This window comes from Polypterus senegalus, chromosome 13, assembly GCF_016835505.1.
Source record: "Polypterus senegalus isolate Bchr_013 chromosome 13, ASM1683550v1, whole genome shotgun sequence".
Classification (NCBI taxonomy): domain Eukaryota; kingdom Metazoa; phylum Chordata; class Cladistia; order Polypteriformes; family Polypteridae; genus Polypterus; species Polypterus senegalus.
In genome coordinates, this window is record NC_053166.1 from 66,160,569 (window position 1) to 66,185,006 (window position 24,438).

The window sequence follows — 24,438 nt, forward strand, 5'->3', positions numbered from 1 at the left end:
ATAATTTTTGGTTTCCTTTTAAAGTGATTCTGACGAAGAACACTTCAACATAAAAGCATGGTATACAACATTAAAAATATAAGAACAGAATTGTTTACTGCTGATATAGTTGGAATGAGAATTATTGCCTACAATTACGAAATGTCAAGTAAAATGAAGTCTAGATACAAGTAACAGTAGAGTTGACCATGACATTGACAGAATGAACTGGGTCAATGGCACTGACTTTATGGGCATTGTTCCAGACCATGTTACTTAACTGGGAACTCTGTTCTTTGGTAAATCTTTTAATTTACTGCTCAGTTTACTCTCCCACCCTAATCTGTGGTCACAAGCCCTGAGAAGTGACAAAAAATTAAATTTGTGAGTACATGCCTTGGAAATGAGGTTCCTATGCATGACTACTGGGCTAACCTTCCTGACAGGGTGAGGAAATTGTCAATAGGATATTAGAGTAGAACTTTTGGGGTAGACATTATAGAGCTGCAGGAGGAATTTTATGTCTCACGTGGCATGTGAATGTCCTGGAATTGTTTGAGAACCTGGTAAAAGTTGCTTTACGCTTTGCCGTCACAACCTTTACTGGGGAATGCAGATGGACAGGTAAATGATATATTCTCACATTTGGATTTTATTACATTTTTAGTAGTGAGACTTTTTTACAGAAACTATTAAGCTTTTAAAACTGTTATTTGTCCTTTTAAAAGTTAGGTAATAATTTTCTTTTTTATATTTGTTTATTTCAGGCTTTATCAGGTAGTAAAGCTTCTCTACTCATTCGGGATTTTCATTACCTATGCTGTACAGTTTTTTGTTCCTGCTGAAATACTGGTCCCTCTGGCAGTTTCCCGTGTATCGGAAAGATGGATGCTGGCTGTTGACCTGCTATGCCGTACTGGTTTAGTAATCCTGACTTGTAAGTAAAAAACAAACACATAATTCTGATGTACTTATTTAGGTAATATATAATATTTGGATTGAAAGGAAATACAAATAGATAATTAGCATGTGCAATTCAATTGCAAAATACTGCTAACATTCTCCTGATTACAAGCCAATATATATTCAAATGTGGTTGCTGATGGAAGATTAAGGAAGCAGGGTAGGAAACCTTTACACTAATAAGTAGAAAAAATGTATTCAAGAAATTCCATTTTTAAGACATAGTTATTCAAAGATTGCAAATATTTCACCTTTATATAAAGATCTCCGATGGTCCAAACACCAAATAGTTTACATCAGTTAAATACAGTATAAGTTAAGGAGGGATGTCTCATTAGATTATCTTTCAATGGAGTTGCAGAGAACAACAAAGGCTACATTTTTTTTGAATGGGTGGTACACCCCTGGAATGTTAATAAATTGATGGTGGCACAAAGCAAGGCTAACAAAGAAGGTACATTTCTGTTAACTTCTACTTCTTCTGTTGTCTGAGAATACAAATATTCATAACGCAGTAGCAGAGTTGGAAGTCAGGTAATGCCATGCCAATTTTTTTTTGCAATTGATTTTTGTTTCTCTGTTCTTTTCTTTGTATAAGGCTGCTATAACCTTGACTGCTACAGATCTGTAAATCTGTTTTAATCGAGACTTTGTCAAGCAATAATGATTGTTTGACAGATTTCATGCTTAACTCTTACTTGCATTGTGCAGATGGTTCTAGATATATATTTGGTTTTATTCATATCTAAAATTCCAGGACAAATGCTGCTGTCAAGTGTGACATTTCTGCAACAATAAGGTGAAATAAATGTGGCAGATGACTTCTTATTCTAGTGATAAAGGTTAATATCTGCATTGCATCTATTTAAGATGGACGTTTTCAAGTGTCACAAGAAGCTATGTTTTTGTCAGTTACAATATTCCAAAAGACTGCTGTTTTACTAATGCAATACAGTACTTGATTAGCTGCTCAGTGCAATCTTTGAAAGGGTTACTAGTGTTAGCTATGCAAATAAGGGATGCTTTATAAAACCTGATATGGTGGATTTGGGATGCTTTATAAAACCTGAAATGGTCGATTTTGAAGATTTTTCTTGAAAAAGAACTTTTACACTAAATGGTATTGAGAATTTTAGTAGCATTGGTTCAAAGGTTTGACTATAGCATTATTGGATAGTTCAGAGTTAATAACAGGGAACACTCATGATTTTAAAAAGTATCAATTTTTAAATATTGTGCTTAACAAAACCAAAATGTGCAATTATCAGTAATATAATTTAGTCAAAGTTCCATAGATTAAAAGTCAAATGGTCACAATGTAAAACAAAGGTATTTGATGTGCCTCTTAATTTGGAGCTCTTGTGTTGAAGAATCCGCCAACTCAGAAGTGAAATGACTGGATAGGATTAGGCTCTTTTAAGTAACCAATTTTGACTTCTATCAGTTTCATGCACAATTTTCAGATCTTCTCCATGTCTTAAGTAGAGGTAAAATAAATCCTGCTGAAATCGTAAAATCCTGTACTAAATACTTATTTCGTTAACACTAGAATTCCTGAAGCCTACGAAAAAACACGTAATCCTGGCCCACCTTAAATCCCTTCGCACCTCTACCATCAGCATCTTTTGTTTTGTAAATGCATTGATCAGCACAAGCAGCAAGCGTCCTCCTTTCCCACCCCCTGCCTTGTTCTCCCAGCTCAAACCTAGGCTCCTTACCTGAGTGTGAGTTGAAGTGCCTGGAGTTGTATAAAGTAAATAATACAGTATATTGTTATTTGGAATACATGCATTTCATGTGCGTTCCATCTCTACAATGATATGGGTAAGTGTAGGATGAAAGGAAATGCAAGAAATGTTTAACACATACCTAAAGCAGAAACTTTTTTCATGTTATATTAATATTGACGAGAAGTGTATAATGTGTGAAGGCTTTAGTCCAAATATCAAATAAAAGTGTGCTTTTATTTAATAATATAACCAAAGAAAAAAAAAAAAGCATTCGATTTACATGTGGCTGTCAATGAGTTAAAAACTCAAGCTCAAATGTCAATCAACAGGGAATTTACATGTATTCTTAAATGATGCAGAGGTAAGAACTGCTGCCTTATAACCCCAAGGTCCCGAGTTAGAGACTGGGCACTCCAGTGTTTTGAGTAGTGAGCTGCTGTTGTTGTTGTTGTTGTTGTTGTTATTATTATTTCTACAATATAAAAAACATACATTTGATTTGAGTCTGTAACACAAATTTTGGCTACTTATAAAAGTTACCGCTTGTTTTTTTTATTAATCAGTTTTATTCTCTCAGTGACGTTTACATGGTTGAACTTGTCTCTCCCTCTTTGAGTTGATGGCATTTATCTCCATTCTTTTCACAAGAGCAACGCTGTGGCTAATGCATGCTCATAACTGTTTGTTGTACCGACAATCAAAAATACGATGTCCTGTGACCGCTATCAGACTGGACAAAGGCAGGACCGTAACAATAGACAGCTTCTTCACAGTGCTTTCGCTGGCTAATAGAATGCTCTGCACCACAACGCAACTGTGCTTGGCACCATAAGTAACAGCCGGTGTAAAGTTTGGGTGCATACACTGTCAGCACAGCACTGTCAGATCTAAACACTAGCGTGGCGATTTGCTTGCGTACTGAAGTGACTTTAGCTGTAGGTGGAAGTCCTATTTCACTTCTGACCACTACATTTTCCAAATAAACAGGCCCATAAGTCTCAGATAATTGTAAGGGTTTAGGAAAGTGCACAAACCAACATTTTGCAGAGTGTATATTTTTGCAAATAATTTGCACAAATAAAATGGTTATGTTCAAGGTTTATAAATCTTTCTGTTATGTACGTTGCTTTTTGTGTTATATCATTGAATCTTAAAAATGAAATCTACCAACTTTGCCTAAGTGGACACTGCAATATTTCTCAAACTACTGCAGGATGGATGGGACTCCAGTTTTCAGTTGTAGATTTACTGTATATGCCATTTGAGTACTTCAAGAATTGGTTTAGTTTACTTATAACTTTATTTTGAAGCATCTGTGGAATTTTATTTCTAGTTTAACGGAGTTTGTATGTTGATCAAAGTCAAAATGTTGGTTAAACATGCAAAGTTACTTATAAAATGTAATTGATTTTAGTGTTTGAGGGAAGGTCATTCCTAATGATGTATAATTTGGAAACAAGTCTTTAAATAATTTCAAACACTGCAGATTTTACACCTTCAAGATTTTCATGTTCTCTGTACTGAAGGTCTGTTTATCCCTGTTGATGCTGCGTGCAGATAATCAATATACATCACTTTTTGCATGTGGGAATGACGCACACTTGTTGTGTGTAATAAAAGAGCCAAGCAAATCTATTCTAAAGAAGACTTCAAATTGGTCTAAGGAACTGATCAATCATGGACAATGAGAGTCTTTTTTTATCTATTTATAAAGAGACCATCTATTTTAGGAAGCAAATTGTATAGTAAATAGGGTGTGTTTTTTTTTTCCTTTCAGAACATTACCTGAACTGAATAAGATATATTTAATGTACAAAAAATTATTTTGTTCTTCATCTGCAAGGTAGTTTGATTTTGTTTTCTTTTGTAAGCTTTTGTATTGCTTAATATTTATTTTTGGCTCAGTGTAAAAAACATTGTTAAAATTAACGGTATGTTTTCCTTTAAATACAGCATGAAAGCTCACTTATCTTTTTTTAGCATACATCTGGAAAATCAGAACAAAAACTTCATGGTTTATTAGATTTAGCTGTGTACTCCATGTAAACATTCACAAACTACCATGTCTTTCAATCAATCTGGATTACTGTTATGCTGTTATGGAACACATATTTTGGTTAGACTTTTGATTTGCTCAGTTTTTGGACATTTGTGGCCTACCTAGTACGGTTGAGCACATAACAAGAATGCAGTCATACAACTAGTACCTCCATAATAACTGGGAGAAATATTTTAATAATTTAACAAGTTCTGAGTATAAAAACATTTTTATGCATGGATTATTGATATACAGTATTTGTCATTGAAATACAGTAAATATTTCTTAATGAGTTAATACGATGATATTTTTACACTTTATTGCTTAATGGATATTAGGATATTTAATATTTTCTGGCATTTGTTTAATAAGGCATTACAACCTTAATAAAAAAATATGAAAATCCATTTATTTCTGTTAGTATGAAAGCACATTTCTAATCCAAGTACCAGTCTCAAGTTTCGACTCTTTCTTAAGTATTGAAACCTCTATGGCTTACTGACAAGATGCTTAAGAGCTTTAAAGAGGCACTTCTTGAAAAGAATATAGATTTTTTTTTCCACAATATTCACCATTCCTTTAATTACAAGATTCCTGACACAACTGACCTGAGTACAGAGTGCTGCATTTAAAGGTTTACCCAGCAAGCATTTATGTTCCCGCAAGTAATAATTAATCCATGACTGTGTATTTGATATGACAGCTCTTAGCTCTCAGCAGGAGGTTCCTGCCACAATATTCCACTCTTCTGTGCTTGTCACTGATAAGATGATGTGCTTGTTGCATCAAAACTGAAAATGTGAAACCTCAAAATACCTAAAAAAATAAACTTTTACATTTTTTATTATTAGTAGTAAATATAAAGAGTAAAATTAATATATTAAGTATATCTTTAAAGTTAATTTGTTGATCTGAGTGAATCTGCTTGTTCATTCTTGTTTTTGTACAAACAGCTTAATTCTTCTGCATGGGGAGCATACAATATACTGGTTGCCTTGGACTTTGCATAAAAAATGGCATTAGCATGTTTTTAATAAAGGCAACATATCTTACTAGTATAATAATACAAAACAATACAATTATTTTTGTATAGCCCAAAATCACACAAGAAGTGCCACAATGGGCTTTAATATGCCCTGCCTTTTGACAGTCCCCCAGCCTTGACTCTCTAAGAAGACAAGGAAAAACTCCCAAAAAACCTCTTGTAGGGATAAAAATGGAAGAAACCTTGGGAAAGGCAGTTCAAAGAGAGACCCCTTTCCAGGTAGGTTTGGCATGCAGTGGGTGTCAAAAAAGGTTTATAGTATATTGCAGTCATTAAAAAGCTGTGTGAATGAAGCAATTCTGTCAATGTCACACCTGCCCTACTGGAAATTTGAAAACTCTTGGGGTCAGCTAAAAAGTAATTCTTGGTGTCTTTACTAAAACTGCTTTCAAATTGGGCATTCACTTCAGGAAACTATCATAGCATTTTGTCAGCTAGAGGCGACCTGTTTTTTTTATTTTTTTATTAATGAACAAATACAAATATGTGTACACTCAGCTTGTACAAGCAAAAGTCAAATATTGTACAAAGTATTTTTGCAAGAGTCAAAGAAATGTATTAGCTGTAATACCTGAAGATATAGTCACGTGAACTCTAGAACCTGCATAATCCATGATAAGACATTTCAAATTCAAGAATCCTACTGATTTTGAAACTGTCCTTTTTTGACTATTCTGTTTAAGAAAGCCTCCTTAGCAACCATTGCAGCATTTGATGCCTTCAACCATTTTTCAATAAATGTCCAGTCACATTTAATTAAAGGCACTTACACCAGAATCTTGGTGTCTTGAGTTTTATTCAGCTCTACATAATCCCTATTTAGCTCACACCTTTTGTTTTCTATTAAAAAAATTTATTTTATGCATTTTATTACCTTTTTCTTTATTGTGGCTCTAGAGGGAAATGATGTGTTCCGTGTCAGTGAGATATGCGACTGTGTCCCTGACTCTTCTGGAGTTGTACTTATCCTGAATGCACTCCTATGGTGTCAGTTCACTGACTACCTCACATTGAAGCCATCTCAGCCGATTCACTGAATAGTGGCGACTAACTGATAAGTTGGCATCTCTTTTTGTCCTGAACATGGTATCCAGAACATATGGACATGGGTTAGAAAATTATGTATAAAGCTGATTCCTGATTTTCGACACATGCTGCAAACTGGTTCAATTAGTTCCTGCCTTTGTGTTTGAATATTCTATGTGTTAAACACACTAACATAAAAAATAGGTACAAGTTCTCTATTCAGATTCATATTAGAGAGAGATTTTCTTCCAATAACTCCTCTTCAGATAACTGCAATATGTCATTCCTCAGATGAGAAGTGAAATATTCTAGTATAGTATGACTACATGGTCAAAAGGCTTTGCCCATTTTAGCAATGCCTGTAATTTCTATAAGACTGGTAAATACTCTAAAATTATGTTAGGTATGTACAGTATCCTCTCTGTAACTATCCACCTGCACTAATTTGAGCTGCTCACAACCCAGCCATGAGCCAAAGTATGTAGGTGCCTACCTGGGTTGTTTAACTTCCATGAAGTTCCAGATTTGAATTGAAACCATTTTTCATCAAAATGCCTGATTCCAGAGTATGTATTTTTACTCCCTAGTAAAGAGTGTGGCTCCTTCTGTCACAGACAACCAATATTCTACATCTGCAAAACTATTTTCCATCATTAAGGTCTAATACTGTAGGTCTGAATCAGTCCTCACATTCTTGTAATTCAACAGCCATACGATTTGTGGTGATGAGCCTGCAGGGTGTATTAGAATGGTGTTTAATCCATAGCTGATCCCGTTACATTAGTTATGTGCTACCACCAATATTTTGTGTTTCAGGTATTATTCTCTTTAATTTTTTGTCTGAACCTTAATGGTAGTTTAAATGCCATTGTCTTAACCCTCTGCTTAGATGAGCGTTCTACAGATACCTTGCATTGTGCTTCTGTTAAAAGTTATCTGTTGATGATTCCTGGGCAGTGATCTAAGGCAGAGGTTCTATTATTGGTACATATAAAAGTGAATTGTTTACTTGAGAACAGTTAGCCTAAGTAGAAGTAAACCTGTGAAAAGAATTGTTTTGTAGTTCTCTTTTAAAGTAAATCTTTATTTATAACATGCTGTATAACTCTGCAACACTAATCATAAAATATTGGTGCCTTGCAATGCTGGCATGTGTGGAGATTTGCTTCATATCGTTTGTAGAACGCAATCTAGAGATCTGTTTTGTAAGACTTTAAAAGGAATTCTGAAGGGGTGGAAAGCTTTATACATAACAGTCGTAATGTCAATGGGAAGCAGACAGTTCCACTCAGCAAAATTAATTCATGGATTCAAAATTTGTATTTGTAACATGTTTTATAAATATACCAACCACTCATGATTCCCTATATACAGTGGGTACGGAAAGTATTCAAACCCCCATCAATTTATTATTAATAAATCTGCAACAATTTCAAAAATTCTTTTTTTTTGTCTGTCAATATGGGGTGCTGTGTGTACATTAATGAGGGAAAAAATTAATTTAAATGATTTTAGCAAATGGCTGCAAAATAACAAAGATTGAAAAATTGAAGGGGGTCTGAATACTTTCCGTACCCACTGTATCTCCTTCCTTTTTAAGTCTGTTTTAAGAAATAGTTTTGGGTCACTAGTATTGCAAAGTTTACACATCTTTTTGTGTTTATTTAAAAAAAAAAAAGGAAACTTTGATGTTGCGTGTATTAGTGGATTGATTATTCATTTGTTTTGTTCTGCCTTTGTCAAAATAAGTATTCATGTAAGAGCAGAGATTTGGTCTAATGACCAAATGAAACCCACTTCTGCAAAACCCATAAATACACACACATATGTTACAAAGACAGGAGTGCCTTTTTGGGGTGGGTTGTTGATTATTGATTGCTGCAGAACAAATGCTGGCCATTTTCCAGTCCTTGCCTCCTTCACCCACCTCTTAAACCTGCTGTTTTTTATGTCTTCATATACCCAAATGTTAGTATGTGGTTGTTCCAAATTGTCGCCCTGTTTTTTTTTTTTTGCTGCTTTTGGCATGGATTCATCTGAACAATATATTTTAAATATATTAATTTAAATTTTTCTTATCAGTTATCTTTATCTTTTTTCAGCTGCTCCCGTTAGGGGTTGCCACAGCGGATCATCTTCTTCCATATCTTTCTGTCCTCTGCATCTTGTTCTGTTACACCTATCACCTGCATGTCCTCTCTCACCACATCCATAAACCTTCGCTTAGGCCTTTCTCTTTTCCTCTTCCCTGGCAGCTCTATCCTTAGCATCCTTCTCCCAATATACCCACCAGTATGTCAGTGCCACCATCTCCAACCCATATAACATAGCTGGTCTCACTACCGTCCTGTAGACCTTCCCTTTCACTTTTGCTAATACCCGTCTGTCACAAATTACTCCTGACACTCTTCTCCACCCATTCCACCCTGCCTGCACTCTCTTTTTCACCTCTCTTCCACAATCCCCATTACTCTGTACTGTTGATCCCAAGTATTTAAGCTCATCCACCTTCGCCAACTCTACTCCCTGCATCCTCACCATTCCACTGACCTCCCTTTCATTTACACAAATGTATTCTGTCTTGTTCCTACTGACCTTCATTCCTCTCCTCTGTAGAGCATATCTCCACCTCTCCCGGATCTCCTCAACCTGCTCCCTACTATCGCTACAGATCACAATGTCATCCACAAACATCATAGTCCATGGGGACTCCTGTCTAATCTTGTCTGTCATTAATAAAAACAGGTAGCTATTTACTATTTTAAATATTTACTTTTTATAAAATATATCTCTCTATTATAAAAATAAAAAATCCTGAGAGAGAAAGTCTAGGGAGACAAGACATGATCTTCACGTGAAGATCACGGAAGACACTTAAAAGACCCGCGAGACGAAATAGATTGGCCACTGAGTGTCTCGGGGGACCTTAAACATGAGACTTTGTGCCAAGAGATTGACCCAGGACTGTCTCACGGGATGTAGAACATGAGATTCTTGCAAGACATGCACTACTTACACCCAATATCAAATAAGACCACGGGCAGCAAAACACTCACTCATGTAAAGGCTTTGAGCACACACAGATCCAGAGCTCTCAGCGCATTTAAAGTGTATAAGGACAATATGTTATCGATGAAACGTCAACGACTAAGTGAAGAAGAAAGAGCAGCGCGAAGAAAAGAGACTCAAAGGCGTTGGAGAGGAAAAAAAAATGCAAAAAAAAATTAATCTTGGTGCAAATACAGAAAATAAGGTAATCAGCCCGGAACAAGTGGAACTGGGGGAAAAAAAACGATGTCCAATCAGGCTCAGAATTAAAAGACAAAGAGTAAAAGGCAAAGTAGATTATGAAAGCAGTGGAATTCAAAAGGCTCAAAAAAAAACTTGGCACAATACAAATGCCGAGAAAGTTAATGAATATGAAAGCAGGAAAATTAGAAAGTATCAAAAAAAGAAAGTAAAGATTGCAGTAGCACAAACAAACGGAAATTATTACTCGAAAAAAGGGAAAATAATCACCACGGACCAGGTGTCATTGAAAAAAAGCAGGACAAAGTGAGGTCAGAAATAAAAGACTAAGAGTACAAAACAAAGTAAAACATTATAAAGAGATTACAAAACAAAGGGGCCAAACACATGCAGAGCAGGTTAGAGATAATGAAAATAGTGGAATTCAAAAGACTCAGAAAAAACATAGGCGTGATACACATGCAGAGCAAGATACACAATATGAAAGCAGAAAAAAATGACAGTGTCAAAAAAAAAAAAAAAGAAATGAAACATCGCATTAGCGCAAACAAAGAGAAATTATTACTTGGAGAAATAACGAAAAGGCGAATAGAGATCGAATATATGGACATAGGTGATATGTCAGAAGTATGTAAATATTATAAGGCTTTGAAGTTTAAGTCAAAGTATTTCAAAAAACAGGGTTTACCTCACAATCCAAACTTCCAAACAGAGAAACCTATACTGAATTATGGTACAAAGTCATTAAACACATGTCTCTCGGACCTAATTTTTTACGAAGTTCTGAAATAAAAGTGAAACTAATGAAATAGCAACAATTCAAAGAAAAAAAAATATATCTTAAAAGTGTGTATCCGGAAAACCAAACATGGGGGTTGGCGAGCGAAGCAAGCAGGGGGCAAAGTCCCCTAGTTTATGTATATTTTGAAAATAGCTCGCTGACATTGCTAGCTTTTTTATTAATAAATGTTATATTTAAAAATAGCTTAATTATACAAAGTTCAGTCTAACCACATACAGACGAGAGTGAAAGAGCATAAACGAATCTGTAACCACCAAGAATATTATCGCAATTACAGTTTATCTCTCCTACCCTGTTTTCCATATGTTGCCTCCTGCACTTACAGTAATCAGAACATGAAGTACTATACATCCCTGATGTATGACAAATTACACTTAACTATTCCATTATATTTTTACTTCAATAGGTACACATTTTGTTATGCGTATGTCTTTTGTCACAAACCTGTAAACACAATTTTCTTTGTATGAGCACATACTGAAATACATTGCCCTGTTCAAATTGCTGTAGTTCTGGTCTGAGAGAGAATATCTTGTTGCTATTACAAAATGGTGGACATTAATACATAAATTATTAATTGTGTAGTATTGGTAATTCATGGCAAACCACACCACAATACATTTTATATAGCACATAATAATATAGTACAAGACAATGGAAGATTACAGAATCGATTTAAACATCATTCATATTTAAGAAATATTGCAGGGATGTGGGGATTAAACTTGGGCCTGAAGAATACTTTTGATGTATGCAGCTGCAGTAAAGAAGAACACTCAGACCAAAGGCTTGCTGAGCTGCTATCTATGAAAGGTTCTCTAACACAACAGCAGCGCTTGCCCCTGTTGTTATAGTTACCAGTACAAACTACTAGACACCAGAGATCATTGAAGTAACAAAGTACAAAGTGTCTGATATAACATAATAAATACAGAGATAGAAAAGTGAAAGTACGTGCAAATACTTGGATTTTCCAATACAAATTGAGATCAACAGAGTTTTGTAGACAAACCTGGGAGGAACAAAACCATTGTGGGAGAACCTAAGAGTAATAACGCTTGCCATTATTAACACATAACTTTCCCTCCTAACTTGTATTTCTCCTTGGTTGCCATGAAAGACTGCCTACCAACTTGAGTGTCAGTTTGTACACCTTCTTCCATTTTCTGTTTCTGTCTAAATCTTAGTAAATGAATTATAAGCATTTCATGAATCCATATCTTCATGTGGAGAATAAGCATTATCATTATTTCAGATGCAAACTTTTTCATAATGTAGTTCTTGCATTTTAAAGACCTTTCTGATTATAAAGGCAGACACTTGGGAACAGATAACAATGAAGTTAGGTCTTTTCCTCCTTATGTTTTTTTTTTTTTTTCCTCCATCCCTCTGTATGATTGCAAAGGTAAAGGAGCTGCTAGTGCTTTTCCATGTTTTCAACAGAAACTTGTTAGCTATTAGCATCCACTTATAGAAATGTCCCTTCTGGCCCTGTCCATTTTGATCTTGTACTGTGCTCTAACACTTCATTGGCTATCTTTTTTAAATGTATTTTTTTCTTTTTTCAACTATAAAACTTCTGCCACACAAATATTTGCCTTGTATCTTCCATGTTTTTGGGTTTTCTGCATCATTGTCTTGCTGCATAGAGAAGAATCACTGTTCCTTCTGTTAGGACAAGGTGTTCATATACTGATGGCAACAAGGGCTGGGCAATATTTTCAATTTGACATTTAAGAAAAAAGTGATTTTCAGCACTACTGTAGATTTTTCACAACTTCTTAATGTCAAATTTCAACCATATAACTTTTTGAGTAAAGGTTAATAATAGTATAATAGAATATCACTTAATGAAATAAAAATGTATGTGATTTTATAATGTCCTATCTTAATAGGAATATATTACTTCACTGTGTATTGGAATTAAGTGAAAGTAAAGTTTCTGGGAGTCGAAATGGGTCCATATCCAACAAAATATCACCATTTCCACAGAATTTCAAGTGCCCCCTTACAGATTCTTCCCTGGTGCCTGCCATGTAAAGTACTTTTTTATACCACAGAGAAATAAGTTTTGAGGAATCTGTTAAGAACACAATGCAACATATGGGTTGCCAGACCACAAATACAACGCTTGCTGTGCTGGTAAATGTTATAAAATAAATACCTGCGTACATCTTACGGAAAGTTACAAACATGAAAAAGCATATGGGTGCAGATACATTTTGAACCTTTACAAATGATGTATATGTACAATATTCACATGTATATGCAGTGAGATCTGTAACTAGCACAGTAATAAATCAAGAGCTTTTTTTTTTCTTAAATAAAAAAAAAAAGTCAAACAGAGTTAGCAATGTTTACTGACTTAATAATCACAGACACCAGCAAGGCAGCCACCTACAGTTGAAACTCAAAAATTCGTAGAGGACACATAAAGCAGCAAGCTAGAAAAATGTATGTTCTAGAACCTTCTAAATTACCATTTCAGGGTTATAAATTGGAGAGGCTGAAAATAAGCCTGGACAAGACTCTAGTCCACCACAGGGACCACTCTCACACACACATACACATAGACACACACCTCATATTAAATATAAAGTGACAATTTGCAATTGCCAGTTAATATAACCTAAATAAATAAATTAACATTTTGTAATTAATTTGTAGCACTCAAAAAAGGGCAGCGTGTTAAATAACTGACAATTTCATATTCTTTGTTTAATTTATTGGGACACATTTCCTGAAATCTAATCAGTCACTTTCAACTGGATGTCTGGTTACCCTAGTAAATTGTAGTGTCAATGAAATAATGAATCATTATGAACTGCAGATAATGTAGTGATGATGTTGGTTTAGTGTCCAGTTAATAATGAGTAAATGTTTGTTTACTTTGTGCATAATGGTTTACATTCCTCAGTGTACTTTTTTATATCTAGATGACCTTTTGTTTTCCTTGCTTGCAGTTTATACTTTTACAGTTAGGCAGATCATTTAATTTACGTGTTATGAATTAAAATCTTCAGGAGTAGTGAAGTGCTATGCTCAGGTTCTTTTCCAATTGCGCTCAAACAGCTGAGAATTCCTCATAAAGCAGAACAATTTGCTGATGCAGAGGTTTCCACATGTGCATAGCTAAGCTTGGTGACGGAGGATTGCCTACCAGTCCATCCGCACAAGCATCTTTTGACGCAAGTAACTTTCTACCTACCCACACAGTCTGCTGGTGTTTCACTAACTTGTACTGGGGAACTGTTTGGCATTAATAGCAACTATTGGAGGTGAAAAAGAGGAAAATATGCAAAATACAAGTTTATATATCTGCTCTCAAGGTAAAATTAAAACTGTAAAGCCATTCGTTTTTAAAGTTGCACATAACATTTCTCTATTTTAAGATGAATGATTTGCCAGTGCTTTGCAATGTGAGATTTTTAAATTTGAAATCTCTGTATAGTGTGATCGGTTTGAAACTAAACTCCACTAAAATTGAACTGTCTGGACAAATTTCCTTAAAAAAAAAAAAAAAAAGGTAAGACACATTATAACAAAATTTGTCCACTGGTGGCAGAATAATTTGATGTGAATACACAGAAGCTATCGCAGTAGGTGCTAGGCGCACTATATGCAAGTACACCTAAAAGTGGTTGGGGAGAAAAACATGTTTATATGAGCTGTTTCTTTCAGTCAAAGCTTTTCATGAAACTGTTAAATTTGGAAACAAAGTAGCTTCTTTTCTAAAGTTTAATATCATTGTGAGAAAATATAGCAGGTTTTGGACTCTATAGAAAATTTGTGTATACTATATGTATGAGGGGATTGTCTAAGGATTGTTGTTAGGTTATTGAATCTGTGGTACATCCTCATTTTCCATAAATTGTACTCAAGATAAACTGGATTCAGAAAATGGATTGATATTATTTTAAATCATTTTGGGGATTTATTTTATTAGAGTGCCTAACAAGTTCCTTAATTAATTCTTTAAATTTCTTCCCTTTTTAGGTCTGCTTGCTATTCTTATTCCAGAGCTGGATTTGGTGATTTCTCTTGTTGGATCCATAAGCAGCAGTGCACTGGCTCTCATATTACCACCAATATTAGAGATAGTTGCCTTCTACAATGATGGCCTTCCTTGGTGGGCCATAGCCAAGAATATTATAATCAGTATTATTGGGTTTGTGGGATTTGTCGCAGGGACATATGTTTCAATCCAGGAAATTGTGATTAGGAATTCCATAAAGAATACATTAAACTTTACAGCCTCTGGAATTCTTTAGTTGTACACATTCTACACACCTAGAAAATTTTCTGATGCCTAAATAAATCCATTTTTTGGTTTAAGCAAAATTATGAGACTAGCTGTCATATAAAAATGAAATTATTTTGAGTATTTATCTAAAATATTTTTGGATTTATTCTTTTGATATTATATTTGCATAAATAATGTATATGCAAATGACTGTATAAAAAATGTGTATCAAAGCCAGAAAAGCCACTTGCCAAAAAAGTATATATTTTTCCACCTTGCCATAGCCATTAATGAGATATTTATTAATTAAATTGATTGTGGATCATTCCATCTATTCATATTCTGAACTCACTTAATTATAAAGTTGAAGGGCACTTTTAGCAACATTTTAGGTGTAAGGCAGAACTAATCCTGGAATACGTGCATTTCCATCATGGGTGGACACACACCAACTTGCTGAAAATAAGATGGTACAAAGTTACACATTACGGATTCTACTATAGGTTTCCAGTTTTTCTCTCACAATGTATGTATAACCACTGGGAAAATGTAAAAACTCAAATGAGACAATGACTAGGCTGGGATTCAAACCTAGGCTGCAACAACTGAGAGGCAACAGTGACATTACATCACTGTGCCACAGATGATGAGTCTGCCCTGGTTTTATCTACCAGTTATGATATCAATATTTATTTTTGCACTTTATTTCTTCAAAAAAATTGTGACCAAATTTCTGCCCTTAGTAATGATTTATATTAGCACAAACCTATTAAAAGAGGCCAGTATATTTTAACACACAAGGTACTTCATGATCATGAGGGGAGCATATTTTTATTTAATTAAAAAAATAAGTATTTCTCCTTTGTCATAGGCAATTATATTCCTCTTTACACCAGTGGCTCAAGAGATGGCACTGAACATGCATGCATGCATTGCCCATCATAATTTTTACATTCAGAATGGGCAAAAATTGGTAAAAGAGCAGTGCCATCTTTGTGGAGAGACTATTTTTGAACCTGCTAGTTACAATAAATATTTTATGCGTATTCCATGTATGTATAAAATAGTGTGGGTTATCAAATGGTCATATGCAGTGAATTGTTGTCTGTATTGAAAATGTTGAAATTAATTAAGTTTCAAATATATGTGGAGTCAATTTTGAAGGCCAATATTACCATAAATGATGTAGTAGATTAATGAAATGTGTACAGAAATCGTAATAAAACTATGTATATATTAGGGCTTAATACAGTGAGAATTCACTCCATTATATGTATATCAGTATTGCATGAGTAATGGATGGATATTCACTATTCACACCATATGCTGTATATGATACTGTACCTTTCATTTTCAGAGTCTATATAAATCAAAACTGAATTAATGTATGTATTGTGCGAATGTGTGTATATATGTGTATATACAGTGTGTGTGTGTATATATATATATATATATATATATACATAAATACAATCACTGTATAATGTTTATATCATACAGTGTGTCTATGTGTGTGTATATATATATATATATATATATATATATATATATATATATATATATATATATATATAAAATTATAGATAGGTATCCATCCTCATTTTTTGAACAGAAATGTAACTTTTCTATTTTTTACCTGGTGTAATTTTAGTTTCTTTAGTTTCTCCCCCTGCATTTTCATTTTTAGATTTTTATGGCAGTATGTGTAAGCTGTTTTTAACACTGTGCTGTTATTCCTACATCCTTTATAATGCTCCAGCCATGTTTGTGATTTTTTTTTCTAAACATATACAAACATCAAAATAGCATGATTATTCTGATGCAGTATAGAAGTTTATACAAAATGTTGTGAATCATGTATTTACCATCCCTAGCTGCATGCTTTTAACTCCATGCTGTTGCTTAACATACAGTACGTATATTTTAATCATATAACTTAAAAGAATTATGTCAGCTATTTAAGCAATACAAGAAATTTCTTCTTGTGTCACCAGTTACCATATTTTAGTGTGTAGCCATTGAATTGTGCAAAGACTTGCATGGTGTGCTAAATCAGTTCCTTGTGCACTGAGCACTAGATTCTGTTTTACCAAATTTCTCATCATGTAGGAAGTACTGTTGCGCCTTGTTAGACACATACTGTTAGCTGAGACTGTACTGCCTGTTAGTGTACTGTGCACATTGTGTGCTTAATAGGACTGGCAATATTCCACCCAAATGCAGCTGTACCAGACACATTCTGCTGAGCTGAAAGTCTAGCACTTCATCTGCGTCCTATGCAGTGTTTCGCACGTTAACCATTACTACATGTACCTTCTCCACTAATGCTGCCCAAAACAAAAATGTATATTGCTGTTTTGTTGTCACTTAAATTCATGATGAAAATGAAGACAAAAAAACACAGTTTGGTACATGTTTCAAACAAGTAAAATATAATGAAATTGTGAAGTTCTAAAGGAACAAAGTAGACAAAAAAAAAGCATATGTACTTTTTTTCAGATGTACCCAGTCCAATAAAATTACCCCTCTTAAAAATTTTTATTAAATGGTAAAGTCAGGTCATATTTTCTTATTTGTGTTTTGTTGATCCAATGTATGGCATGACATCGTTCACCAATTATGCTGTCTCATATACCTGACACAATGTGGTTTCTTCCCTTCCAATGTTAAGGAAAAAAATACTAAAATAACATTAACTGAATTTTACAGGATCTAGTTTAATTATTTTACTACTGAGTACATCTTTAATCACTATCTGTAATGAGTTACAATTGCTGAAAGTCTGCTGCATAATCTTGTTTGCAGTATCACATTTGTTGTTCACATTTAATGCAATTTATTTATTTCATATTTTCTTAGTACCACTGTCATGTCTGCTGTAACTAATAACTGTGCTTGTGCATTTGGGACTAGATTATGTTTTTTTTTTTTTGCTATTGCTGTTTAAAAAGGGATTTTCAAGGTGGAAAAAACTGCTCTGAAAAAGTACTTTGTTTTATCAGGTATTCTGTTTTTAATTGTTCAAGAATAATGTTTATCTCAAAACAGATGTCATCAAGATGTTTTTTCTCTGGTATTGGTTCAGTTAATATGAATCATGTTATTTTTATACTGTAGTTACATTGTGTATTTTTTTGTTATCATAGCATGAGGACTTTTACTAGGTGAAAATATTTTTTTAGGGGCTTTTCTATTGCACAGTAAACATGGCAGGTTTATGGTATTGCATAACAAAGTGTGTAACATGGAATGTTACTCTTGTGTGTTTTCTAATTTAGTTTTGTTGTCATTTTTTTCCCCAACACCCCCATGTATTTGAGCATGCTTGGGGGATGTTTTGAGGACTGTGGGGACTCATTATTTACTTGACACTGAAGTTTTCAATAAATAGAGCTGCCGTGAATATATCATTTCAATTTCTGTAGAACTCAGAATTATGCACAGTTTTACCATTTTCATTTTTAAAACCCCTGATACCGAATACTTGGACATTAGCAAATGAGCAACTAATTGGCTCAGATGATTAAATTCAATTTGGAACAGTAATACTGTTTAAAGGTTCCACATCAATAAGGAGAAAACCTAGCCAAGGGCAGAATAAGACATGAGAGCACATAGGGCACCATTAAAAATATATTCTTTTGTAACATTTTATTTTTGTGAATTCCATACATATTCAATTTTGTAGCTTTGCACAATACTTAGCATTAATACAGTATAATTATGGAGTAACATATTGACACATTGGTTTGCAAAATTTTCATGCTTTCCCTTTTTCTGTAAAGGTTATCATCACACAGAAATTACACAGACTTGAAGGTTGGGCTACTTTTAGGTTCTAAATTTTCTTATTATCAGTAGTAAAGGAAAGTGGGTTGGTAATAAAGTGAGTGTGTCCTGCTGTGAACTTGCTTCTAGTAATGCTGTGGTAGGTTCCAGGCCCTTGCCACCCTGAATTTGTAGGGGTGATGTTAAGCTAGTAAAATGAATGGGTGGGTAGATGTGATGGAGTGTATGCTTATTTTGGAACTTATTTAATTGAACAGCTAAGTGTATAATTTAGTAAATGTATACTGTACTTGGCAATTCTGATACACAAGGTCCATAGTAAATACATGGTTATAGTGCAGGTTATTTTGTGGAGTAATTGCTCTGCAAGTCCACTGAAATTTGGGAGATGTAATCTAAAATATTACTAACAAAATGTGTGACAGTAGACTCTCCCAGAGTGCCCATGAAGCAGCTGTTTTTCTGTAGCAGTTAGTTCTAGAAAACCATGCAGCATTTTGATGTCAAAGTAACGAGAGAAGATTCCCACACCTCTTTTGTCCGATAATGGCATATTTTACACAAAGTACACAAACAGTATTCACACACACACGCACATCCATCTCTCTTTCTCTCTCTCTCTCTCTCTGTTAAACACAACACCCAGTTTGTTTATAGTTTAAAGTGCTCAAGCACCAACACACCAATACACAGCCCTTTCTTGCCGCCAGTCCATCATCCTCCACTCCTTCTCAGACTTTGTCTTCTTCCTCCCAACTCTGGCCATTCAATGGAGTGAGGTGGGTTCTCTTATTCAGGTCCCAGGAGTGTTCCAGGTGGCTCATCAGTATTACCTGGAATCACTCCCAGGTGTGCTGGAGAGCCTCTATAGGGCTCTGACGGCCCCCACAGAACCCAACAGGGCTTCACCAAACTCCATCTCCCGACATGCCCTGCGGGAATCCGTGGTGCCACAGCCACCTAGGACGGCTGCTCTCTTCTGTCCCAGGGTGAGTATTGCCTCACCAATGTCATCTCCCCTGGGCCTGTAATATAAAATGTAACCTGCATGTTTAAATGCGGTTTCAAGACCCCTGTATTCTTTGGGTGCTGGTTTTTTTCTCCATAGTCTTTTCAAATTATGATCAACAGTTTAAGGAAACATTTCATATTTATTCAGGTACTGAGCTAATAGTTGTTCTACCTGCTGAGTTAAAATAGCATACAAGGTCAAAGAAGAATTGGTCATCATGTAAAAATTTACATTTTATACTGTCTCACAATTTTCAAGAATGCCTTATTAGAAATATTATCTTAACATTTGCTAAATAATAATTTTTTCGTGTTTCCACTCATCTGTATTGGGAGAAATGCCTTAAATGTACTGTAATATTTAATAAATTCATGAATAAATAATGTTTCACATGATTTGGTGTCAATATAGAAAATGCATTATTTGTATTTGTTTGTATGTACTGTATGAAAAATGGGAATGAATAAATAAGGCATGTTTACATTTATCAGTCCTTGGTTGGCATCATGTACATAGAGTCATTCATCACTATTAATTTCCAATGTATATAGCACTTTATTATTTTGATGTCATAGTTCCTTTTGACTTAATTATTTATTCCTGTAATGTACCTTTTTATATGTAAATATTGCTATGTGTTTTATCATTAAAGCAGTCAGAGGGTTTATACCCTTAAAGATATGTGTAAAATCTGTCTTAAAGTTGAATGGATTTTTGTATTTTTGTTTATGTTGATTAAAAAAGAAAATCTGTCATCATTTCTCTTAACCTTTTCTCTTTGTGTACAACTTGACTAGTTCAAGTCAAGTTTGATGTGCCTGGGTTATTCAGTTGAATTAACTTTCTATTGATTTTACAGTAAATTAATCTTGCAATATCCAACATGCTTTTGTTTTCTCTAGAAGTGAGTTTAACATTTCATGTGTGGGTGCAAGTGAGTGTTCCTGTCTTGTGCCCAGTGCTGCTGGGATAGACTCAGCACTCCTGTGACATTTTGGATTGCATTTGGCATATCTCAGAATTAAAAGCACTTCATTCATCTATTTTCTAAACCTTGTTTTCTAGGGCAGGGCCACAGGGAAGCTGGAGCCTATTCCAATAAGCACAGTGCACAAGCCAAGAGCAATCCCACACGCACAGGACAATTTAATAATGCCAGTTCAACTAATCTGCATGTCTTTGGACTGCAGGAGGAAACTGGAGCACCCAGAGGACTCTCCTGCAAACATGGGGAAAACATGCAAATTCCACGCAGGAAGTACATGGGATATGAATCCTAGTGTCCTTGGTTCAAAATGGCATCTCTACCTAAACACCACTTTACTACCCATGAAGATATCTTAAAATAGATATTGTAGATCTCAGTTGCTTTAATTGCATTAGCCACAACATTAAAACTGCCTGCCTAATATTTTGTAGGTCCACCTTGTGCTACCAAAACAGCTCTGACCTGTCAATGCATGGATTCCACAAGATCTCTACAGGTTTCCTGTGAAGCTGGCACCAAAACATTTAGCAGCAGATCCATTAAGCTCTGTAGGTTGCGTTGCATTGCCTCCATGGATTGGAATTGTTCATCATGCACATCCCACAGGTGTCTGACTGCATTGAGATCTGAGGAATTTGGAGGCCAAGTCAACACCTTGAACTGTTTTGTGATTTTTGCATTTTGGCAGGGTGCATTATCCTGCTGAAAGAGGCCATTGGGAATACCATTGCATGAAGGTCTGCAACAGTCTTTAGGTAGGTAATATGTGTCAAATTAACCTCTAAATGAGTGCCAAGGACCGAAGATTTTCCAGCAGACCATTGCCCAGAGTATCAGCCTGCCACTACTGGCTTACCTCCTTCCCATAGTGCATCCTGTTTCCATCTCCTCCCCAGGTAAACGATGCACACCCACCTGGCCATTCACATGATTTAATAGAAAATGTGATTGATCATACCAGGTGAATTTTTTTCTATTGCTCCAAGATCCAGTTCTGAAGCTCACTTGTCCATTGTAGGCACTTTTGGCGATTCTGCATGGTTAGTTTGTAGCTACGCATTCCCATACACAGTAAGCTGCAATACACTTCAGTTTTATAGTAGCTCATCAGTGAGATCAGACCAGAAGGGCTAGCTAGCCTCTGCTCCTCACATCAGTGGATCAATGAGCCTTCGGTGCCTATGACCCTGTCGCTGTTTCACCAGTTGTCCTTCCTTGGATCTTTTTTAATAGATACTAATTACTTCATACTGGGAACATCCCATAAGACCTGCCGCTTTGGAGATGCTCTGAGCCAGTTGTCTATCCATCACAGTTTGGCCCTTGTCTAACCCCCACATCAATGGATCAATGAGCCTTCGGTGTCCATGACTCTGTCACTGCTTCACCAGTTGTCCTTCCTTGGATCACTTTTAATAGATACTAATTACTTCATACTGGGAACATCCCATAAGACCTGCCACTTTGGAGATGCTCTGAGCCAGTTGTCTATCCATCATAGTTTGGCCCTTGTCTAAACCACTCAGATCAGATTCAACACATCATCTTCAAGAACTGACTGTTCACTTGCTGCCTAATACATCCCCCACACAAATATGTGCCATTGTAACAACATAATCAATTTTACTCACTTCACCTTTCAGTGGCTTCAATGTTGTGGCTGATCGATATACATTTGTGATTTCTGAAAATTGTTTTGCATGTTTCAGATTCAGTCTAATCAATCTTAAATGATCTTTTCATTCCAAAATACCTTAAAAATTGTTTCAGAATATCTCAAAATGTGACTACAGGTTACCTGAGAGGCCAAGCAGTTTACAGCAGTGATAGCACCTAAAGCAAAACCCCATGTGTGAAATATGTTTGCTGAGATAATTGGCTCCAGTAAATCATTTTATGATACAGAGAACTATTTTGTGTATCAAACTACTCAGCATTGTCAACAGGTTAAGGGAGCACTCGGAGGAACTCCGACTCTGTGCAGGAGATGTTGACAGAAACATCTGATGGAACTGAGTTTTTTTCTGTAGTTGGGTTCACTGTACTGGTCATGTCCAGTTGGAGGCTCCGAAAGTAGAGGATGTGTGTGGGCTGCCTTCAAAAGTCAGTGGTCTGAACATGGGAAACCAAGGTGGTACCTAGAAACAGGAGAAGAAGTTATATTCTTCCGTGGAAAGCCTACACCAGAAAGGTAAAATCGAGACATGAACTGATAATCAGTTCTTATTATAGCAATGGGGATTTTATACTGTATGTGGAACATTAGGTTAACTCTTTTCTTTCAATGCTGGGACTACAGGGAGTGCAATGATGAGGTTCGGGAGGCAGTCTTTAATTTTATACACTAGAGAGAGGGAAGAAATCCTCTGAAACAGTTGTCTGTAAATGACTAAATTTAACACCCCCAATTTCCCCAGGTAATGACCACAAGACAAATTTCACCGTTCCAAATTCTAATTAAATATTCCTGGGTTTTATTGTGTATTTGGATGTCATATAAAGGTTTATTTTAAAAAAAATATATAAATATATATATATATATATATATATATATATATATATATATATATATATATATATAAAATCACATTTTGTTTATAATTAAGGCATCTTAAAATACTCCTTATAGTTTCTCCAAGAATTCTGGTTCCCAGCCGTATTACCATTTTCTGCAAAAGTGTTTCAAGCGTCCTTCTCATGTATTTAATGAACTGGTATCTTTTTTGTTTTTTGCATGATTGTGAGAATGGTGTGATATACGTAATAGTTCCATTCCTCTTGTGGTTTGTAAACCCTGTCACCTTTGTAAAATTATACTGACCAGTTCTTAACTCAAATTATGTGAATTCATATTTCAATTTGTGTTTATAAATACAAAAAATTGTATTCTTTCTTATTGGTTGTGCCTCAAATGAAAAACGATATTACATATTTTATGTAGAAACAGAGTGCTGCTCATTTACATGGACATTTCATCATTTATATCATTTAACAAATTTGACAGACATTGGCTGTCAATTTAACACACAGTTAGCAGTTCAGACTGTAGACATGACTCTCCATTCAACCATCTCTGTCATCTTACCGGTAATGGTTGCTGGAGTCTTCTGCCAACAGAATCGGACAAAAGGCAGGAACCAAAAATGGACGGTCGGCCACAATGAACAAACTCCCACTACTCATTAATTTATACTAACTAATTGTCTGTATCGTTTGCCAGAATGGAGGAATGAGAAAATTGACTGTGCAGGATGGCTGAGGTCTTTACAAATCCTGTTTGCCACTCTAAAATAGTCATTGTTATATATGTCTTGAATTGAAGGCAGATGGTTACTGGTAACATTAAAAGATTGAGATTAAAAAATAAATAAAATATAAGTGCAAAGACTAATTCGGCACTTACCAGATCCTCAAAACTCATATCACCAGTCAGTATGGATCCTACTGTGCACCTACAGAAGTTGGTGAGAACAGATATAGAATTCTGAGCTTTCCTTAAACACATAAGAAAGTAGAGGCTTAACTGTAGTCGAAATGTGTTGTGCCCCTTCAGTTTTACAAGTAATGGTCACTT

The 24,438-nt window shown here is 35.1% G+C and overlaps 1 protein-coding gene across 1 annotated transcript in view; it reads left to right on the top strand.

The window, feature by feature from the left end:
- Positions 1-16,500, top strand: part of slc36a1 (solute carrier family 36 member 1) — a 71,356-nt gene extending 54,856 nt beyond the window's left edge. Inside the window, exons 10-11 of the mRNA XM_039774826.1 lie at positions 747-916; positions 14,829-16,500. Coding sequence (XP_039630760.1) covers positions 747-916; positions 14,829-15,103 — 445 coding nt within the window. The 3' untranslated portion in view covers positions 15,104-16,500. The remainder of the gene's footprint in view (positions 1-746; positions 917-14,828) is intronic.
- The last annotated feature ends 7,938 nt before the right edge of the window (positions 16,501-24,438 follow it).